Source organism: Pundamilia nyererei, unplaced genomic scaffold, assembly GCF_000239375.1.
Source record: "Pundamilia nyererei isolate P.nyererei 1_Seehausen unplaced genomic scaffold, PunNye1.0 scaffold00046, whole genome shotgun sequence".
In the NCBI taxonomy this organism is placed as follows: domain Eukaryota; kingdom Metazoa; phylum Chordata; class Actinopteri; order Cichliformes; family Cichlidae; genus Pundamilia; species Pundamilia nyererei.
In genome coordinates this window covers 3094212-3109875 of record NW_005187447.1, presented here as the reverse complement: position 1 = coordinate 3109875, position 15664 = coordinate 3094212, and the positions used below count along the sequence as shown (strand labels likewise).

The window sequence follows — 15664 nt, the reverse complement described above, 5'->3', positions numbered from 1 at the left end:
GTTAACAGCGTGGACATTGATTGACTTTTATAATAAAGCAGCTATAAATAAAGCACAGGCATTAAGCATATGTTAACAAATATTCTGATTATTAATATTTAAGAATAACAGACAGCACTTAAAGCCACACATCTGCACTTTAGGTCACTAATTCGACTAAGTTCTGCTAAGATACGATCGGTTTAACATCTTCAGATTCAGTACGTTAAGGAGAACGACGTTACCTTCCGATGTTTCAAAAACAGAGTTCTGCCAGTTATTGTGAAACTAGGAACAAAGCTACAGTAGAAACGAGGAAAGAGCTCGTTTTATTGTAGCCGTACATACCGTCTGTGCCAGCACTGCTGTAGTTAATGATTATTCATTCAAATCTTTAAACCACTCCTAATAATATTTAATTATTTGACTCACCTAGATGCGTCTCACCTTATTAATAAAGATCGAATCCTTCCGATGAAGTGTGATTAGCTTTGGTTACGTGAAGGGGCTGTTAAATAAGCTCCCTGCTATGTAAGAGTGTTTATCAGTAGAGAGAGGAAGGTGTGGTGGAGTTAATGAATGACACCAGAGAGAAGAAGACCTCAGTCAGACTCTACAGCAGACTCGTTTATTTGACAGAAAGGAGCACAGCTGATAACGTTTTTAAGACATTTAGGATGTAGAAGTGCACGAAGTGTGTGAAACTGTAACAAACTGAAATGTGCAGGGGAAAAAAAAAGTTCTCCAGTATCTGGGAGACAGATTTAATCCATAGAGTCTGAAATTTGAAGGTTAAGGTAAAAAAAAAAAAAAAAGCTCTTTATCCATCTGAACATCTTTTAGTGTTGAGATTCAACTTCTGCACCATGAAAAACAAAACTGCGGTGACGTGAGAAGACGAAACAGAAACACCTGGTCAACATGTACATGGTGACATCATCCTGTGGATTTTTACACTTTTCTACCTGTGAATAAATCTAAAAAGCGCTCTGAATAATGCGACCTGCAGAAGTGGACTGAAGAGTGTGTGCAGTGGTTCTCGGCGCACTTCAAATGTGACCATTCAAGCCTGGACGTCAAGTGCTGCTTCTGTTTAGTGATGTTAAACACTCTCCTCTCTCTGCAGGTGCGTGCATCTTCATCTCGAGGAAATGTTTCTTCAGTGAGGAAAGCAGGGGCACGGATATTTTATTGAAAAAAAAAAAAAAAAAAAAAAAGGCCACTAGTTTGAGTGTAAAAGGTAAAGAATGATGAATTTACAGACATATTTAGCCAGATTTGACAGATCTCGTGACATTTATACTTGATAAATACTCTTAAATGCTCAGTGTGTAGCATGCATCAGCTAAATCGGTTGAAGATAAAATACTGTCTCCTCCAGATTCAAAAGGCTATAATAAATTACTAAAAAAAAATAAAATCATAAGAAACAAAGCAAAAATATCATAAAAGGGCATTAGTGGTTGGTTGCCCCCCCCCCAAAAAAAATACCACCATCTTTACAAAAAGAAAGTTTTGTGGAGTTTTTTGTGGTTGTCATGTACACGCATGCTCACAAAGTCAGGAAAATGCACCAAATAGGCTGTTTATGTGCAGATTTTCTTAACTATACCGCCATCTGCTGGCCACAGGGCTCATGTGCAGCCGAAACCACGTGACTCTCAGAGACCCAGCAGTGTCTGTCCTCCTCAGAGGGCCAGCCGCTGCTCTATGGGCAGGCTGTCCATCAGACACTTCAGCTGCTCCTCGCCCAGCTTGATTTTATCCTCGAGCTTGCGCTGCTCGATAATGAGCGCCGACTTCATCTTCACAAAGTGCTCGTAGTCCGCGAGGCTGTCCTCCTGCAGGTAGCTCGCCAGGATCTCGTAAACCACACCCTCTCTGCGGTCCAGGTTCTCCTTCAGCTCCTTTGCGTCCTCGTGCTGTCGGATCAGCAGCTTCCTCTTCTCAATCAGCGTACGCTGATGAAGAAGAAAGAGAGAGTGTGAAAGGATGTATATTAACTATCCCATATCAAATTATTCACTTGGTATCGATACATCTAAATAAATTTCCATCAAAAAGCTTCAACTTGTTAGATCTTCCTTCCAGTAGCTCCACAGATGCCTTAAAGTTCTTGATGTAATGAGAACAAAGGGTTCAGGATAGAGCTACTTTCCTTTGTCCTCTGTCCTCGGGTGAGCCCAGCACACGCTGCATCCTGTGTGAGCCTCTGAAGTACTGCCTATTTATTTATACATATAGTATTAGTCAAATCTGACTTATTCAATACAATAACTGAAACATTTTATGAAGCCATGCAAAACTTTCCATTCATATAATGATTAAAAAAATAGTTTTAATAGATTTACAAGCCCTCAAAGTACATAAAAAAATATTTAAAAAAGGACAGCTTTAAAAAAATTCTACCTTTTCTAGCTTTCATAAATTAATATGAATAAAATGGAGTCAGACACAAAATTTTCAGGGCTGAAAAACAATATTAAACACCAAAACCAAATCAATTACACCCACTCCAAGTAACAACAATGCAAAGCCAAAATCGTGCTTTTGTTCAGCGTTTTATCTTCAACTCTGATGTAAGCAGGTGCCAAACATAAGGCGCTGGGGCCAGAATCAGCCCAGCAAAGACTTCAGTCCCGCCCACTGGATGGCTTTGGGAAATGTGACAGAGAACAGAGATTTTGGATTTTAACTCTATTTTCAGAAGTTTTGTACTTTTTCCTGCAGTTACTGATAAAGACCTCCTCCACGGCCATTAATAGTACACCAAAGTAATTAAGTCATAAACATTTAATTCTTTAAAATTAAGCCCAAAGAGTTATATTGACAGATTTCTGTTAAAATTGCACTTCTTTTTTTATATATAAGAAAACTCAGGGATTAAATGTGTAGTTTAACTACTGTACACCGGCAGAGAGGACATATCACTGATCACTGATTAAAGTGGGCTGGATGCGGACCGTGATGTTTGACATCCCTGATGCAGAGGAACGGAAATGAGCACTGGTACCCTGAATGCTTTATTACTGGAGGAAATCTGAAAAAGTGCATATGGTAAATTCTTTTGTACTTCAATCGCATGTAACTCGCAAAATCTTCTTAGCATGCAGGTCAAGTTTAGCGTGGCTTCATGAAATAGACTAACTGACCTTTTCCAGCTGAACACTCACACTGAGCTTCTTTTATTCATTTTCCACCACTTGTTTGTGCCTGAAGTGGAACTTTATCTAAAGTAATTCCTGAAGGTTTGCTCACCCTCTCCTCTGGCGTAGCATCCTCCTCCAGACTGTTGAGGGCGTTCTCCACTCTGGCCAGGCGCCCCGACAGGGACAGCAGAAGGCTCACCACTTTATCCAGGTCCCCCACAAACATCTTGAACTTGTCCAGCTCGTTGGGTTTGCAGACCTGCTGGACCTGGGCTTCCACCTCTTCTCCCAGAGCGTTGTTGTCCAGGATGTCCTCCTGAAGACTCTCCCGGGCCTCCCGGAGCACCTGGAGCTTCTTGCTGAGGCTGTCGATCAGCTCTTGCTGCAGAAAAAGATGAAGCTGAGAGATTAGTCCAAAACAGTGCGAAGGGTAGTGCTTTTTAACAAGCAAACACTGGTTTCTGGTACCTTCTTATTGGCCAAATCATTGTCCAGCTCATCTTCAGAGTCCTCCTCCTCCTGCTCCTGGTCCTGCATGCCCTTCATCTTAATAAGGAGCTCAGCTTTGGGAGCAGATGTGCTGTAATATGCAGAGCTGGTCACCATCGAGGTAGCTGCTGCCACGTTGTCCTCCTTTTCTCTGAAATAAATTCAGTAAGAAACTCAGAAATGCAGAAAAGCGTGAAAAGAGCATTTTCCAGGAAGTTTCACCTCATGACTAACAAGTATATGCAGACACACTCATCAGTTTGAACAAGGTGTGTTAAACAGGTAACAGGTCACAAGTTTAAATATGCCATAAAAGCAGCTTCACGACTGCAAAGATGATGGGAGTCAGCGCTTTTTCATGTGGGTGCTTGCTTGTAAGTAAAAAGTTAAAATTGATTACAGGAGCAGTTTTGTAGCGAGGGGAATACAAACATTTAAAGGGACAGTTCACCCCTGCATCAGATTTGCAGTTAAGTCTGTAAGTATGGGAAAAATGAAAGCTTTTTTTGCACACTAACACGGAGCAGAGTGAGGTTATTAAAGCTGTAATCATGAAAAAAAAAAAAATCATTTCTTTTCCAGACATCTCTACAGCCAATGACTTTAACACTGGGCAACTCGAACCAAAGCCTGAAAAATTTCATTGTGCTGCTCAGAGCTTCAAATCACATTTCCAAGCATCACAAAACTAAAGATGAAGCACTGTGATTTGCTTGGTTATGCAAATTCTACAGTAACACATTCAGTAACAGTAACAGCCACTGCTCTGTTATAGCTTTAAATTAAAAGACCATCATCTGCCGTCTGAGCTTCTCCTGCTGGTTTTATCACACAAGAGGATTTTTTCCATCCTTCTTCCCTTTTGTAGTTAATACAGCTGCCACTCCTTTTCCTGTTCAAGCCAACTTTTCAACCAATCAGCATTCTGCCTGCACGCGGACTCTATAATCATCAATAATTTACTTTTACAAACACATGAAGCAGTGCAGAGAAGACAAGGAGGACAGGAAGTTGGATACAAGAGGTGTTTTTTCAGATTTAAAAAAAAAAAAAAAATCCAGTACAGGCTTAAAGCTCCTAAAACGCTACCAGTGCGACATGAAGTGACACCAAAAACAAAACTGTGTCAGAGATGCACTGAAAGGCCTGAAAGTTGATTGTTCAAGACAGCTACTCAGCCAATGAAAGTGAAAGACAAGTTGACCAAATTAAAAATAAAAAAATTAATTCAAAAATTAAAAGTTCACAGACGCTGTTGGTAGTGGTCAGTTCCACTCCATTATGATTGAATCATTTCTGCTGTCTTATCTGCAGTGGAACGAGGCTAAAGAACCAACAGCCCGGTTCTTCCGCATTCTTCTGATACTGCCCCCTGGTGACAGCATACACGAGTAGCACCTATGGATGACCTCGATGCTCACCTTTCCTCAGCGGGCCGGGAGTTTGTCTGCTTCGGCTGCACCTTCCTGCGCTGGTGAGCTTCTTCCACCAGCTGCTCCCCTTGAGGGAAGATGCCCTCCATCAAGTCCATTGTGGTCTTCATCTTGCTCTGATCCAGAATATCTGCTAGTGACTTATCCTTCCCCATGATGTCCCTAGCCAGCTCCTCTCTTTTCTGATCCTCTGCCTTGGACACTCCTGTGTTTGTCGCCAATTTATTGCTGCTGGACACGTCTGTGGGTGGCGGCGGTTGGAGGTGATCTCCTATAGTGGTCATGTATGTGTCCCTCTGGGGCATCTGTTGCTTTTGAGGGTGTGGGACCCCATCGGGCTCCTTCTGCCTGGTGAAGGCGCAGAAGACAGAGTCCTGACCTGCAGCTCCGAGGCTGCCGAGCCGAGTCACGGCGTGCCCCTCTGCTTCAATGGCAGGGGGGCTGCTGTGCTGCAAAAACGGTGTATTTTCCTTCTCTGCATTTCCTCCCGAGTGCACAATCCTGATGGGCACTTTCCTCACTGCAGAGCTTTGGTTTTCTATCACATGCTCCATCCTGCAAGAGAGAGGGAGAAGAAAATTTCCACTTAGACAAGAAGAAAACGTCCTGTTGTGGTTCTCTCAGCCATGAGCTGATTTAAAGTTTCATTGCATGATGGCAGAGGAGATTTTTTCCATGCCCAGTGTGCTCAGATATCCGAGACCTCTGGACTCCTCCCACCACTTTCTGTGGTACTGTACAGTCATACGTTTGCTACAGATGATATCAATTAGGTCCGAATCAAGAAAATGAACAAACAGTTTCATGTTTGGGGCTTAAGAAATGGAGGCGTTTACATTTTGAGCAGAATAATCTCAGAACTGCTTGTGCCCTGCATTGAACTACAGAGAATCCCTCTAATTTACTGTGCCTTGATAGCACTCACATGTTGACTCTACAGAGGCAGCGACTCTCAATGAGCCCCTTTGTACTTGAAGCATAAAGACGCGATGAGCGGAGGAGTTACAGTAGCTGTTCAGAATGTTGTGCAGCTTTGAAATGTGTGGGGGGAAAAAAACCCCAAACGTTACCTGTTTGAGAATTCATCCTGAAGAGAGACCGGAGGCCTGTCGCTGAGTCTCTGTGGGGAAAACTGAGGAGATGGTGAGCGGTGCCCCTCCATGCTGGCCAGCCCTGAAGGTCTGTAGGAGGACGCAGAGGGAGAGGCTGAGAGATGATGTCCTGCCCCTTGTCCTTTGCCCTGCTCAGAGTCTCCTTTAACAGCGTGGGTGTGGTTGAAGGCGGAGTTATGATCAGAGAGGTTTAAGCCTTCACTCTGGGAACCGGCGGAGGACTCGTGGGAGTCGACCTCTGGGCATCTGGGTGGAGGCAGAGGGTTCTCTAGTGCAGGGGGCTTTCTCCAGAGTCCAGAGTGCGGGTCTGTGTGACTGTGGTCCTCAGGCTGAGGGGGGGCAGTCTCTGTGAGGTCGAGAGAAATAGGTGTGGGTCTGTGGCTGAGGGTGGCAGCAGCAGCTCTGTGTCTGCAGTCGGGGTCTGCTCCCGTCATGGGAGGAGGGGGTGGCGCTGAGTAATGTTCAAACTCTGCAGGCTTGTTTCTCACTTTACAATCACCTGGAGCTCTGTCAGGGAACCTGAGGAACACAAAGGAAAGCTTTTAATTACACAGCCAGGCAGCGTGGGCTATCATCAGCAGCTCAATCAAATAATACGCTGTGGCAGGGGCCTTGTTCTCCAGCAGCCACTATCATTACACCAGCACGACAAGACACACGTCTCTCCCTCTTTCTGCGGGTAACTGTTCAGCTGGCAGCCTGAGGAGGAATATTTCAGTTTCCACAAAGCCTGCAAAGAGGAATAAATAATCCTCTAGAAGCAGAAGAGCACTTTTTTCCCCCTGCCTCATTCATATTTGGAGTTTTAACTCCTTGGAGTGGAAACAGTGGAGGAGGAGAACGTGATGTGTGGAGGTCTTCAGAGAGCTGAAGGTGATTATAAACAGATTTAAACTTGTAGGTGTTTATCATTAAGTATGATTCGACTGTGCAGTGCAGAGAAAACAGGTTATTAACAGAGCCATTATATACTGGGTGCGATTTGCAAGGCTGCATGGAGAGGCATGAAGAGGCGTGGGGATTCCCCCCATCTGCCTCTGCAAAATTATTTTTTATCACAGGAATAATAAAGTATAATGTAGTCACTTAACAGTTGATGTCCGTTGGTCCGTTTTCCTCTGCCAGGTTGTTCAAAAAATAAACTTAATATGTAATTTTACCAGAAGACAGACTGCCTCTTTGGTTTTCCATGGTTATATTTGCACCACAGAAGCAAGGTTTTCAGCAGCCACTGCACTGACATACTGACACAAAGTATGAGTGAGTGAACAGAACAGCCAGATCATACACAGCGACAACCCGGCAACCAATTAACTTCAGTCCAACTTCAAGAGCAATGTTGGTTCTCGGTGATCCAGGTCATGGGAGCTTGGAAAGAAAGTGACTGGACTTCTTCAGGTTTCTTAAAGACCTTTCGGTAAGGCTGCTTTAGGTGACGGTTGTTGCGAACTTGTGCTACATAAAACGAAATTGAAGGTTTCAGCTCCATTTAAAAGCTTTTGGTACAGATTACGATTTTTTTTTTTAAATTTATTTATTTATTTTTTACACGTGTGTAGAGAGATGAGAGGGACCAGCCCCAAGCAGAGAACTGAGTGGTTGACGTTTTAGCAGCAGCACACCGAGAGCATCGCCATACATGCTTCCCACTGTCAACCTGATTTAATCATGTCTGAATGCCTTCATCACGCACACATGATTAAAGCATGCAAACATCTAGCTGTAATAGTGTGGTTTCCTGCACATAGATTACATTTCCATACATGCTCCAATACAACCTTAATGCGGAGCATTCAGACAACACTGACTCATACCATGCAGCTTTAATCTGCCATTGTAAGATAAAATGCCACTCCAGGTGGACAGGCAGACGCCGTAACTCAAACATCCCAATATGAACCCATACAAGCTGCAACAAGTTGCACGATGAACAACTGCTTCCACCGGGCAAAGTGTGAGAACGTGGTACGCTGGTAAAAAAAATAAAAATAAAAATATGTAAAACTGAGGTATGATTTTTTGTCTTTCACTTATTTTATATTTTTAATTATTTTTTATTTTTGTTGCTTTGGTGAAATTTTGATCTAATGACCTAAAGCTTCAAGGTGCATTTATTTAAATTCTTCACAGTCATTTATTTTGGTTTTTAATGAGTTTTTTTTTTAGTTGTCATCTTTGACAAACTGTAAATAATCATAATCAAGTGCCACCACCCCACAGCCATTTTAATGTCTCAGGGCAGTTATTTTGAAGCATTTACTTTTTAAAAAGGTTTTTAAAAGGTAACATTTTAGTGTGAAAGACTGAGTAAATGTCTATCACATCTCACCATTATTATTATTATTTATTTATTTATTTTTTTAAAATGGGGGTAAAAGAAACATCCAAATATCAGTATAAATACATAAACTTCTAAATAAAGGTAACACAGAGTCTCTGGCTTGACTTAATTATGTTTACATATAGAGACACCCACCAAAGAGCAGGAAAAACCCTGCTCATGTGTACCATAAGTTTTAAAAGGTATTATTCTTTATAATTTAGAGTATCTGCCATAGATAAAGAAAACATAAACGGACCCATTAAAAATGATATATTCCTTTACAAAGTGTAATAAATGACATCTGCTACTTTAGCTTGGTCACTTTAGGGCTAAAACAGACAAATACGTATTAAATAACTCACCCAATGTGACGCTTTAATCTCGTCATTTCCACTGAACTGAAGAAAAAGTGAGTGTCTGTCTCTCTGTGACAGAAGGCACCTGTTGGTGTCTCTTTACACTTGTATCAGTAACAATAACTGGGTGGAGCACGGATCACTTAAGTCATCTCGCAGACTATCAATGACAATACCACCCTCTGAGCCGTGGTTGTTATGGAAACGTGAGAGGTTGCTCAACATCGGATACTCGACACCCCCATGAGAGTTTAGGTAGTGACAAAAGACTCCTGAATAACTGGTTACAAAGCATGAAGTCACCCTCCCCACGTCACCATACATGGCTCAAAACTGAATCATAATAATCAGAGAAACCTTTCAAAACTACTGACTGACCTTTTTAAAATGATCCCATCTTGAGCTTCTATAATAATTAAAGCTAAACTACAATATTTTAGTTTTACCATCCATACATTTGAGGAAGGACGTGACGGGCGGGATGTAGCTCGTGGAAAAACACGAAACAGTCAAAGCAGTGGATTTGCTGATAGAGAAGGACAGGTGGAACAGGTGACGCTACATTTGAGCATTTTACACAATATATCAGAGTCATCGAAGGAGAACTCGTCAACTGTCACCAGCAACACAAACAGTCACCAAGGAGCGGGATTAATCAGTCATTAATCCATTTTAGCAAACACACAGACAGACATCGACAGACAGCTTTGCAGGATTATGAAGCTTAAATATAAACATACTGTATGACACATAATATTTCCACACTTACTTACAATGGAGAAATTTGTGTCTATATATTTATTAACTATATACATAACTTAATCAGTCCCCTGGTCCCTGTCACACTCAGAGGTGATTAGTTAGAGAAAAAGGACATAAATATGATTTCTTAAGTTATTTATTTTGTTCATTATGTACTTAAATCGCACAAATTCATTTCATGGTGGAATTCAGTAGCTGTAATAGCTGAGATATCCCAGTCTGGATATTTGTGTTGCACCAAACAGTCCTGCATTCTCAGAATCACACAGCTGGAACTGACAAAAAACCAGTTATGCAGACTGGCAGATCTTATCGATGATAATGTCATGCCTTCGAGCTGGCCCCCTGCACTCCGGGCCCTCATATATTCCCATGCAGGGCTGAAGAAATGCTTTATTGCCGTCACGGACACTTTCAGATGCCTCGCCTACACCGCTAAGCCTCCACTAAACGACACAATAGTCAGCCAGAGAGACGGCTTATGTTGTTACAGCTGCGCCCAGACAGCGCCACTGTTAACAGATTATAAAGACTTCAGTGTTCCCCCAAAAGCTCTGTGCCCTCTTTTACTGATAACGCTCATGAGCATAATAACACGAAGATGGTGCGGCAAGAGCAAAACAAGTATTCAATGTTAAATTGTTCACTGAAGATAATAATTTTACAACATTAGCCTGTGAGATAAGCATTGATGCAAATACATGTAAGAACACCAATTGTTCTGCTGGTGCTGTATAGTGGAGATAACACCAGCCCAATGCCATAGCTGGCATATTTTCATGACATTTTACCAAAATCTTTATAGAAGCATGTTTTGCCATTTGGTAGCCATGTTGAAATGCCCCGAGACCCTTATTTGAGCAGCCTTATTATCTAGAATAATGATTTTAAAGATCACTGATACACAAAATCTGCACAAACAGTCATTATACAGCTTTTTGAAAATTAGTAACGCATTTAAAATAACACCATCCATCCACCCATTCACTCTGATCTGCTTATCCAATTTAGGGTCGCAGAGCCTACCACAGCTACCACTGGGCAAGAGGCAGGTACACCCTGGACAGGTCAGCAACCTGTCGCAGCGCTGACACATTAAAATAACACAAAGTGTAATTTAGTCTTGGTGTGAGTATGGGAATATTTCACAACTCCTGCATGCCTATATCGTCTAAGTGTGGTTATTTCACTACATTAAAAAAATGTGTGTTCAGGGAGATTGAAATAGTGACTGAGTATTTCACAAATGATAATCACTGTTTTAACTGTATTAACTGTATTAGTTGTGTACCCCAGTATAACCCAAAAAACTAACTTACTAAAAAACTTCTAAAATACCAAAAATATTAAACAATAACTGCTTTAGCTTAAGATATTATGGGTTTGGGCTAATCTGTCAACACAAGACAATCTCAGGAGGCCTTAGAGGAGACCATTCCTGATACTGGGAGGTCTATATGACTGAGAGTCGAGTGTTTGCACTACCTGCTCTCAACTTAAATCAGCCCCAGAAAAATAAACTCCCCAGATTATAATAAAAAAGTCAACCAAAACTAAACACCATTAAAACGATAAAGACCAAACAGAAACTAGCAAACCCACTCTGGAAACCAACAACGAATTGAAAACAATTAAATCATTAAAATCTAAATAAAAACACAAAACATATAATATCAGTGTTGTAGAATCAACAGCCAAATCTGATTAAAAACTATTCATGCATTGCAGCCTTTGACCCAAAACAAGACCTCTAACAAGCCTTTTCCCCGACAGGAAGTTGCTACTTTATCACCACTTTTGCTGTTGCCTAATTCTCACACAGCTTTTAATTCAGGATTCATCCAGTGCCATGATATCGCTCTTTCATAACGTCTTTGGATTTACTCACCATGTGTCAGAGCTGAGTGGTTCAGCAGGTTTACTCTCCGGCTCTGAATACTCTGCCTCTGACTTCTTTGCAGGAACTGGAATCTTCTGTAAATAAAGTCGAACAAATGCATTTATGCACAAACATCCACGGCAGACAGGCTCCCAGGTATCCCAGAGGCTTAACTTTTTCTTTCGATAATTATTCAAACCAACTCATGATGCTGCTTCCTGGTTTCTCACCAGTGAAAGGGTTGCCCCTTTCTCTTGCTTAAGTTGAGGGTGTGCCACTAAGAATAAACATGGATTAATATTTGACTTGGCTTCTCTTTTGTCGCTGTACCTTCAGTCAGCACTTTTGCTCTTAATGAGATGTAAAGGCCACCAAGAGGGTTTGACACACCAGGGACTTCAAAATGACGAAAAGAATTTCGTGCATTGATAATTCTATCTTAACAAAAGTTACTCTGAAATCATGGACCTCGTGAGATTTCATGCCTCACCTGTTCGTAGACTTCTGTAGATGTAGACGATCTGAACCTCTCATGGGAACAGGTGGTTCTGGCTCTCTCCTCGGTTCCTGGATCGAGTATGTTATCAGCTGACTTGTACCGTCCAGAGACCCTTTTCTCTGAAGGTTTCTGAGGTGTATTCCAGCTGGCCTCATACTCGGCAAACGTGCCCAGTCTTTGCTGGTCTTGGATGGACTCCTTTTGTGTAGAAACTCTGAAGGCCTCCTCAGCGTAATCTCTACCTTTGATTCCTTTCATTGCATTCTCTGTTGCACCAACAGAGGCGGGTTCTCGACTTTGGCGCTTGATATGGCTCTCAAGGGGCATGTGGTGAGGTAGACCTGGTTTCTTAACGTCTTCAAAGAGTTTCTGCTGGTCTAATGAGGAGCTTGTATTATCACTTGGAGCGACACCCTCTTTCGTCCCCACTTTGTGAATTTTGTCTGGTTCAGAGAAAGACTTAACTTTCTTTTCTGCAGGAAAATGCTTTCGACCACCAGTGCGAGTCACCTGACCTCCTGAATGGCTCGTTGCTGACTCTGTGACAGCTGGCAGAGGCGTGACATCTTTGCGAGCATGTGCCGAGGATGGGTAGTTAGGTAAAGCCTCAGCATTAGAGTGCTCTGGTAAAACTAGCTCCAGGTCTCTCCTCCTGAAAGATGTAGCCTTGAGCACCCTCTCTTGCACTTCCTTCAGGTGGTCCTTGTAGGAGCTGGAGGAGGAGGTTGGAGTTGTACTTTCGGTGGACTTCCGGATGTCCTGATCTTCTTTAGCCTGACCCTCAACCCAGGGGAGGACAGCCGCACTTTTACTTTTCTGCAGCTTTGCTCTTCTCATCTGGATTTCGTTTCTCAGTGTGGTGGCAAAGCGGTCGTCGCGCTTTAACTGCTTAGCTTCAGTGGACTCGTCAGAAACTGCACCGCCTCTTCCTCTATCATCTTGCCCTGCGACATCCAAAGACAGTGAGTGGAGCATGGGGTTGGCCTGGGGGGAGATGTTGTTGCTCTTTTGGCTGTCGTGCTTGACTTCTTGGGGCAGTTCTCTGTGCTGCAGTGGTAGAAGCCGGCGCTGTTCAGACTGACTGCTGTGCCGAGATTCTTCTGTCTGTGTATTGTGCCCTCTCTGGCCTCCCCAATCTTCTGAGCCCGTTTTAAGTGCCGGGTTTTCATGTACACTAGTGACTTGGTGCTTGCTGTACCCATTGGTGTCTTTAGTGTGTGAGTGCTGCTGCTGTTGGGGCAGATGATACTTCACTTTAGCAACCGTCAGCGGACTGTGAGAGGTTCGCTCATTTCCAGTCTGTGGCAGATATGTCGCACAGCCCCTGTCCTCTGGTATTCCTGACAAAGACACAGGGTTCGGCTGTGTGGGCTGGCATGTAGTCACACAGTAGTAACGGCTGTGCCCGCTGCTCTCTGTGTTTTGGTCAGGGCCTGTAGAGGAACTTAAGTTCTTTCTCTGGCTCTGGCCAGTGTGTTGCGTTGAACCGTTAGCAGATACCTCCTGCATGCTGTAATAGTACCCACCTACGTTCTTTGGCTTTGGTGCAGAAGTAGCCCAAGGCTGAGGATGAAAAGTGGTTTTCTCGCTGTGGTGTCTTTGATGGTAAGGTTGGTTAACATGGGTGGGCTGCCGAACATCACTGGAGTGGGAATACCGTTTGTTTGAAGTGAACTGGTCCTGATGGGATTTTTCAGACTGAAAGTAAAAACTGTCATGGTCGTTCTTCGGGGAAATGTTGTGACAGCGATTTTCACATGAAGCTCTGGATTGCAGGTGGGAATCGATTCCTTCGGGGTGAGCAATCATCAGCCCTCTTTCATGGACTTTAGTAGCAGCAAAACTATCACTGCGTGTGGGTGGTGGTGGAGGCGGAGGAGAAGAAGAAGCAGTTTTCTTTTTCTCGGGGACGTTCCAAACAGGCCCAAAGCTGGTTCTACTTGAAGTTGAATGGTGGGAACCAGCCGGTTCCTCGGTCTGTGGACCATCGCAGCCTGAGCTGACGCCTGGCATCTGAAAATACGTGAGCCTGTCATCCTGTCTGACTCCCTCTGCAGCCAGGCTGTGGCCATTTCTGCCACTGCTGTTGTGCTTTCCTCCCCCCTCCCACTGCCCGACTTTGTAGACCATGTTCTCTGTTGAAGCAGCATTGCTTTTTGAGAGGGTGTAGTCCGGCGTGCTGGAGCTGGTGGAGAAAGAGCTGTAGGCCGAGTCCCTTTTCCCTCCTCCGAGTTGCTCCATGCTGTTGTTTGATTTGGCGTGTGAGAGCTGACCAGCGGCGTATGGGTGTGACACATGCTCTAGGCTGTCCATGCTGCCGTGAGAGCTGAACTGGTCGGACACTCTGCGCAGGTTTGTTTGCTCCCAGCTGGTGGAGAGATTGGCCGATGACGAGCTAGAGGTTAAGAGAAATGACAGATTTTTGAACAACTGGTTTTTCAGCTGTGTAAGTTTGCCGTTAATAATAAAGGGATCTAAATCTGTACCACTATGTAACCTGTTCGTTTTATCACATTTAGATGTAGTTAATTATAAGCTTTTTGGACACCAAACAACACAGACACACAAGTAAACACAGATCAAACACTTTATCTTAAAACCTGTTAAATATACATTATTTGAGCCATTTGCTACATTCAGGCCAATTGAATCTCAGGTGGGTCCAGCACAAAGTAGCATGATGAAAGAAAGACACTTTGGCGGCCTGGTTCTGGCTCCTGCACCACATGCTTGACACCCCTGCCTTATTGTGTATTTGGCCTTTCGGTGTAGGGGTATAATGTGAGACTGGTCTACATCATGACTATTGCTTGAAATGCTAAAACTAAATACAAAAATAAATTAATCCAATTTTAATTTCTTTTTTATTTCCAATAATAAAAAAAACAACTGAGATAGAAAGCATTTGGTGCTTCGTGTGTTCATTTTCACTATGAAGCTCATGTTTTTTTTCTTATGTTACAAATCAAAAGCAGCCCTTTCTGTTCAGCACATCTATGAAAGGTCACTCACTGGATGTTTAGTTCGGCTTAAGCCAAACATCACTAAAAAAGAGCCTTCTGTCACCAAGATCTATCTAGAAGACAAACCTTTCAAGGTTTTCAAGGTATGTGGGCCAGTGAAAGGATTGACGATCTGCTACCTGCAGCTGTGTCTCCTATTCTCTCAGTATCTTTGACCATCTTTAGGTGGTAATAGCTTCGGCTCTGCCACTCAAACCTTGACACCATGGAGGTCTCCTGTGGTGAGTGAGTCATCGGGTCTGGTCCTCTCTTCGTCCTTGTCGGCACCTTAAAACATCCTTCAGCAGAGGCAGGCTGGCAGGTACTCATAGCTGCCCTCATGAGACAGACTCTTAGCCTGGTCTTCACTCTTTGTATGTTGGGTTGTACCAGTGTCTTCCACCAAAGCTACTACTTTTAATGTATTTGTTTTGCATTTAAAATATATTTAAAACTAAGCAAAGTCCCAAGTAAAAAAAGAAATATTTTACAGTTTAGGTTTTTTGCCTCATAGCTCCACTCTGTAAATGAGGTTGCACATTTCAGGGGCTTCATCACTTGCTTTATAAAGGATTGTTTGTGAAATTTCTTCGTTGAAGTTTAATTTTTGGGTTTCTTTTAAACACTGAAAGATAAATTTAGTGGGGAAAATTTCTTTTGGAGTGGTTTTGCTGGTCAGGC

The 15664-nt window shown here is 42.9% G+C and overlaps 1 protein-coding gene across 2 annotated transcripts in view; it reads right to left on the bottom strand.

Moving 5' to 3' along the window:
- Nucleotides 1-608: 608 nt before the first annotated feature.
- Nucleotides 609-15664, bottom strand: part of shroom2a (shroom family member 2a) — a 46976-nt gene continuing 31920 nt past the window's right edge. For both annotated transcript variants that reach the window (XM_005732369.1, XM_005732368.1), the window contains exons 5-11: nt 11973-14376; nt 11492-11577; nt 6121-6681; nt 5039-5605; nt 3597-3768; nt 3238-3510; nt 609-1940 (exon numbers count right to left, since the gene is read on the bottom strand). In XM_005732369.1, coding sequence (XP_005732426.1) covers nt 1668-1940; nt 3238-3510; nt 3597-3768; nt 5039-5605; nt 6121-6681; nt 11492-11577; nt 11973-14376 — 4336 coding nt within the window. In that variant the 3' untranslated portion in view covers nt 609-1667. The remainder of the gene's footprint in view (nt 1941-3237; nt 3511-3596; nt 3769-5038; nt 5606-6120; nt 6682-11491; nt 11578-11972; nt 14377-15664) is intronic.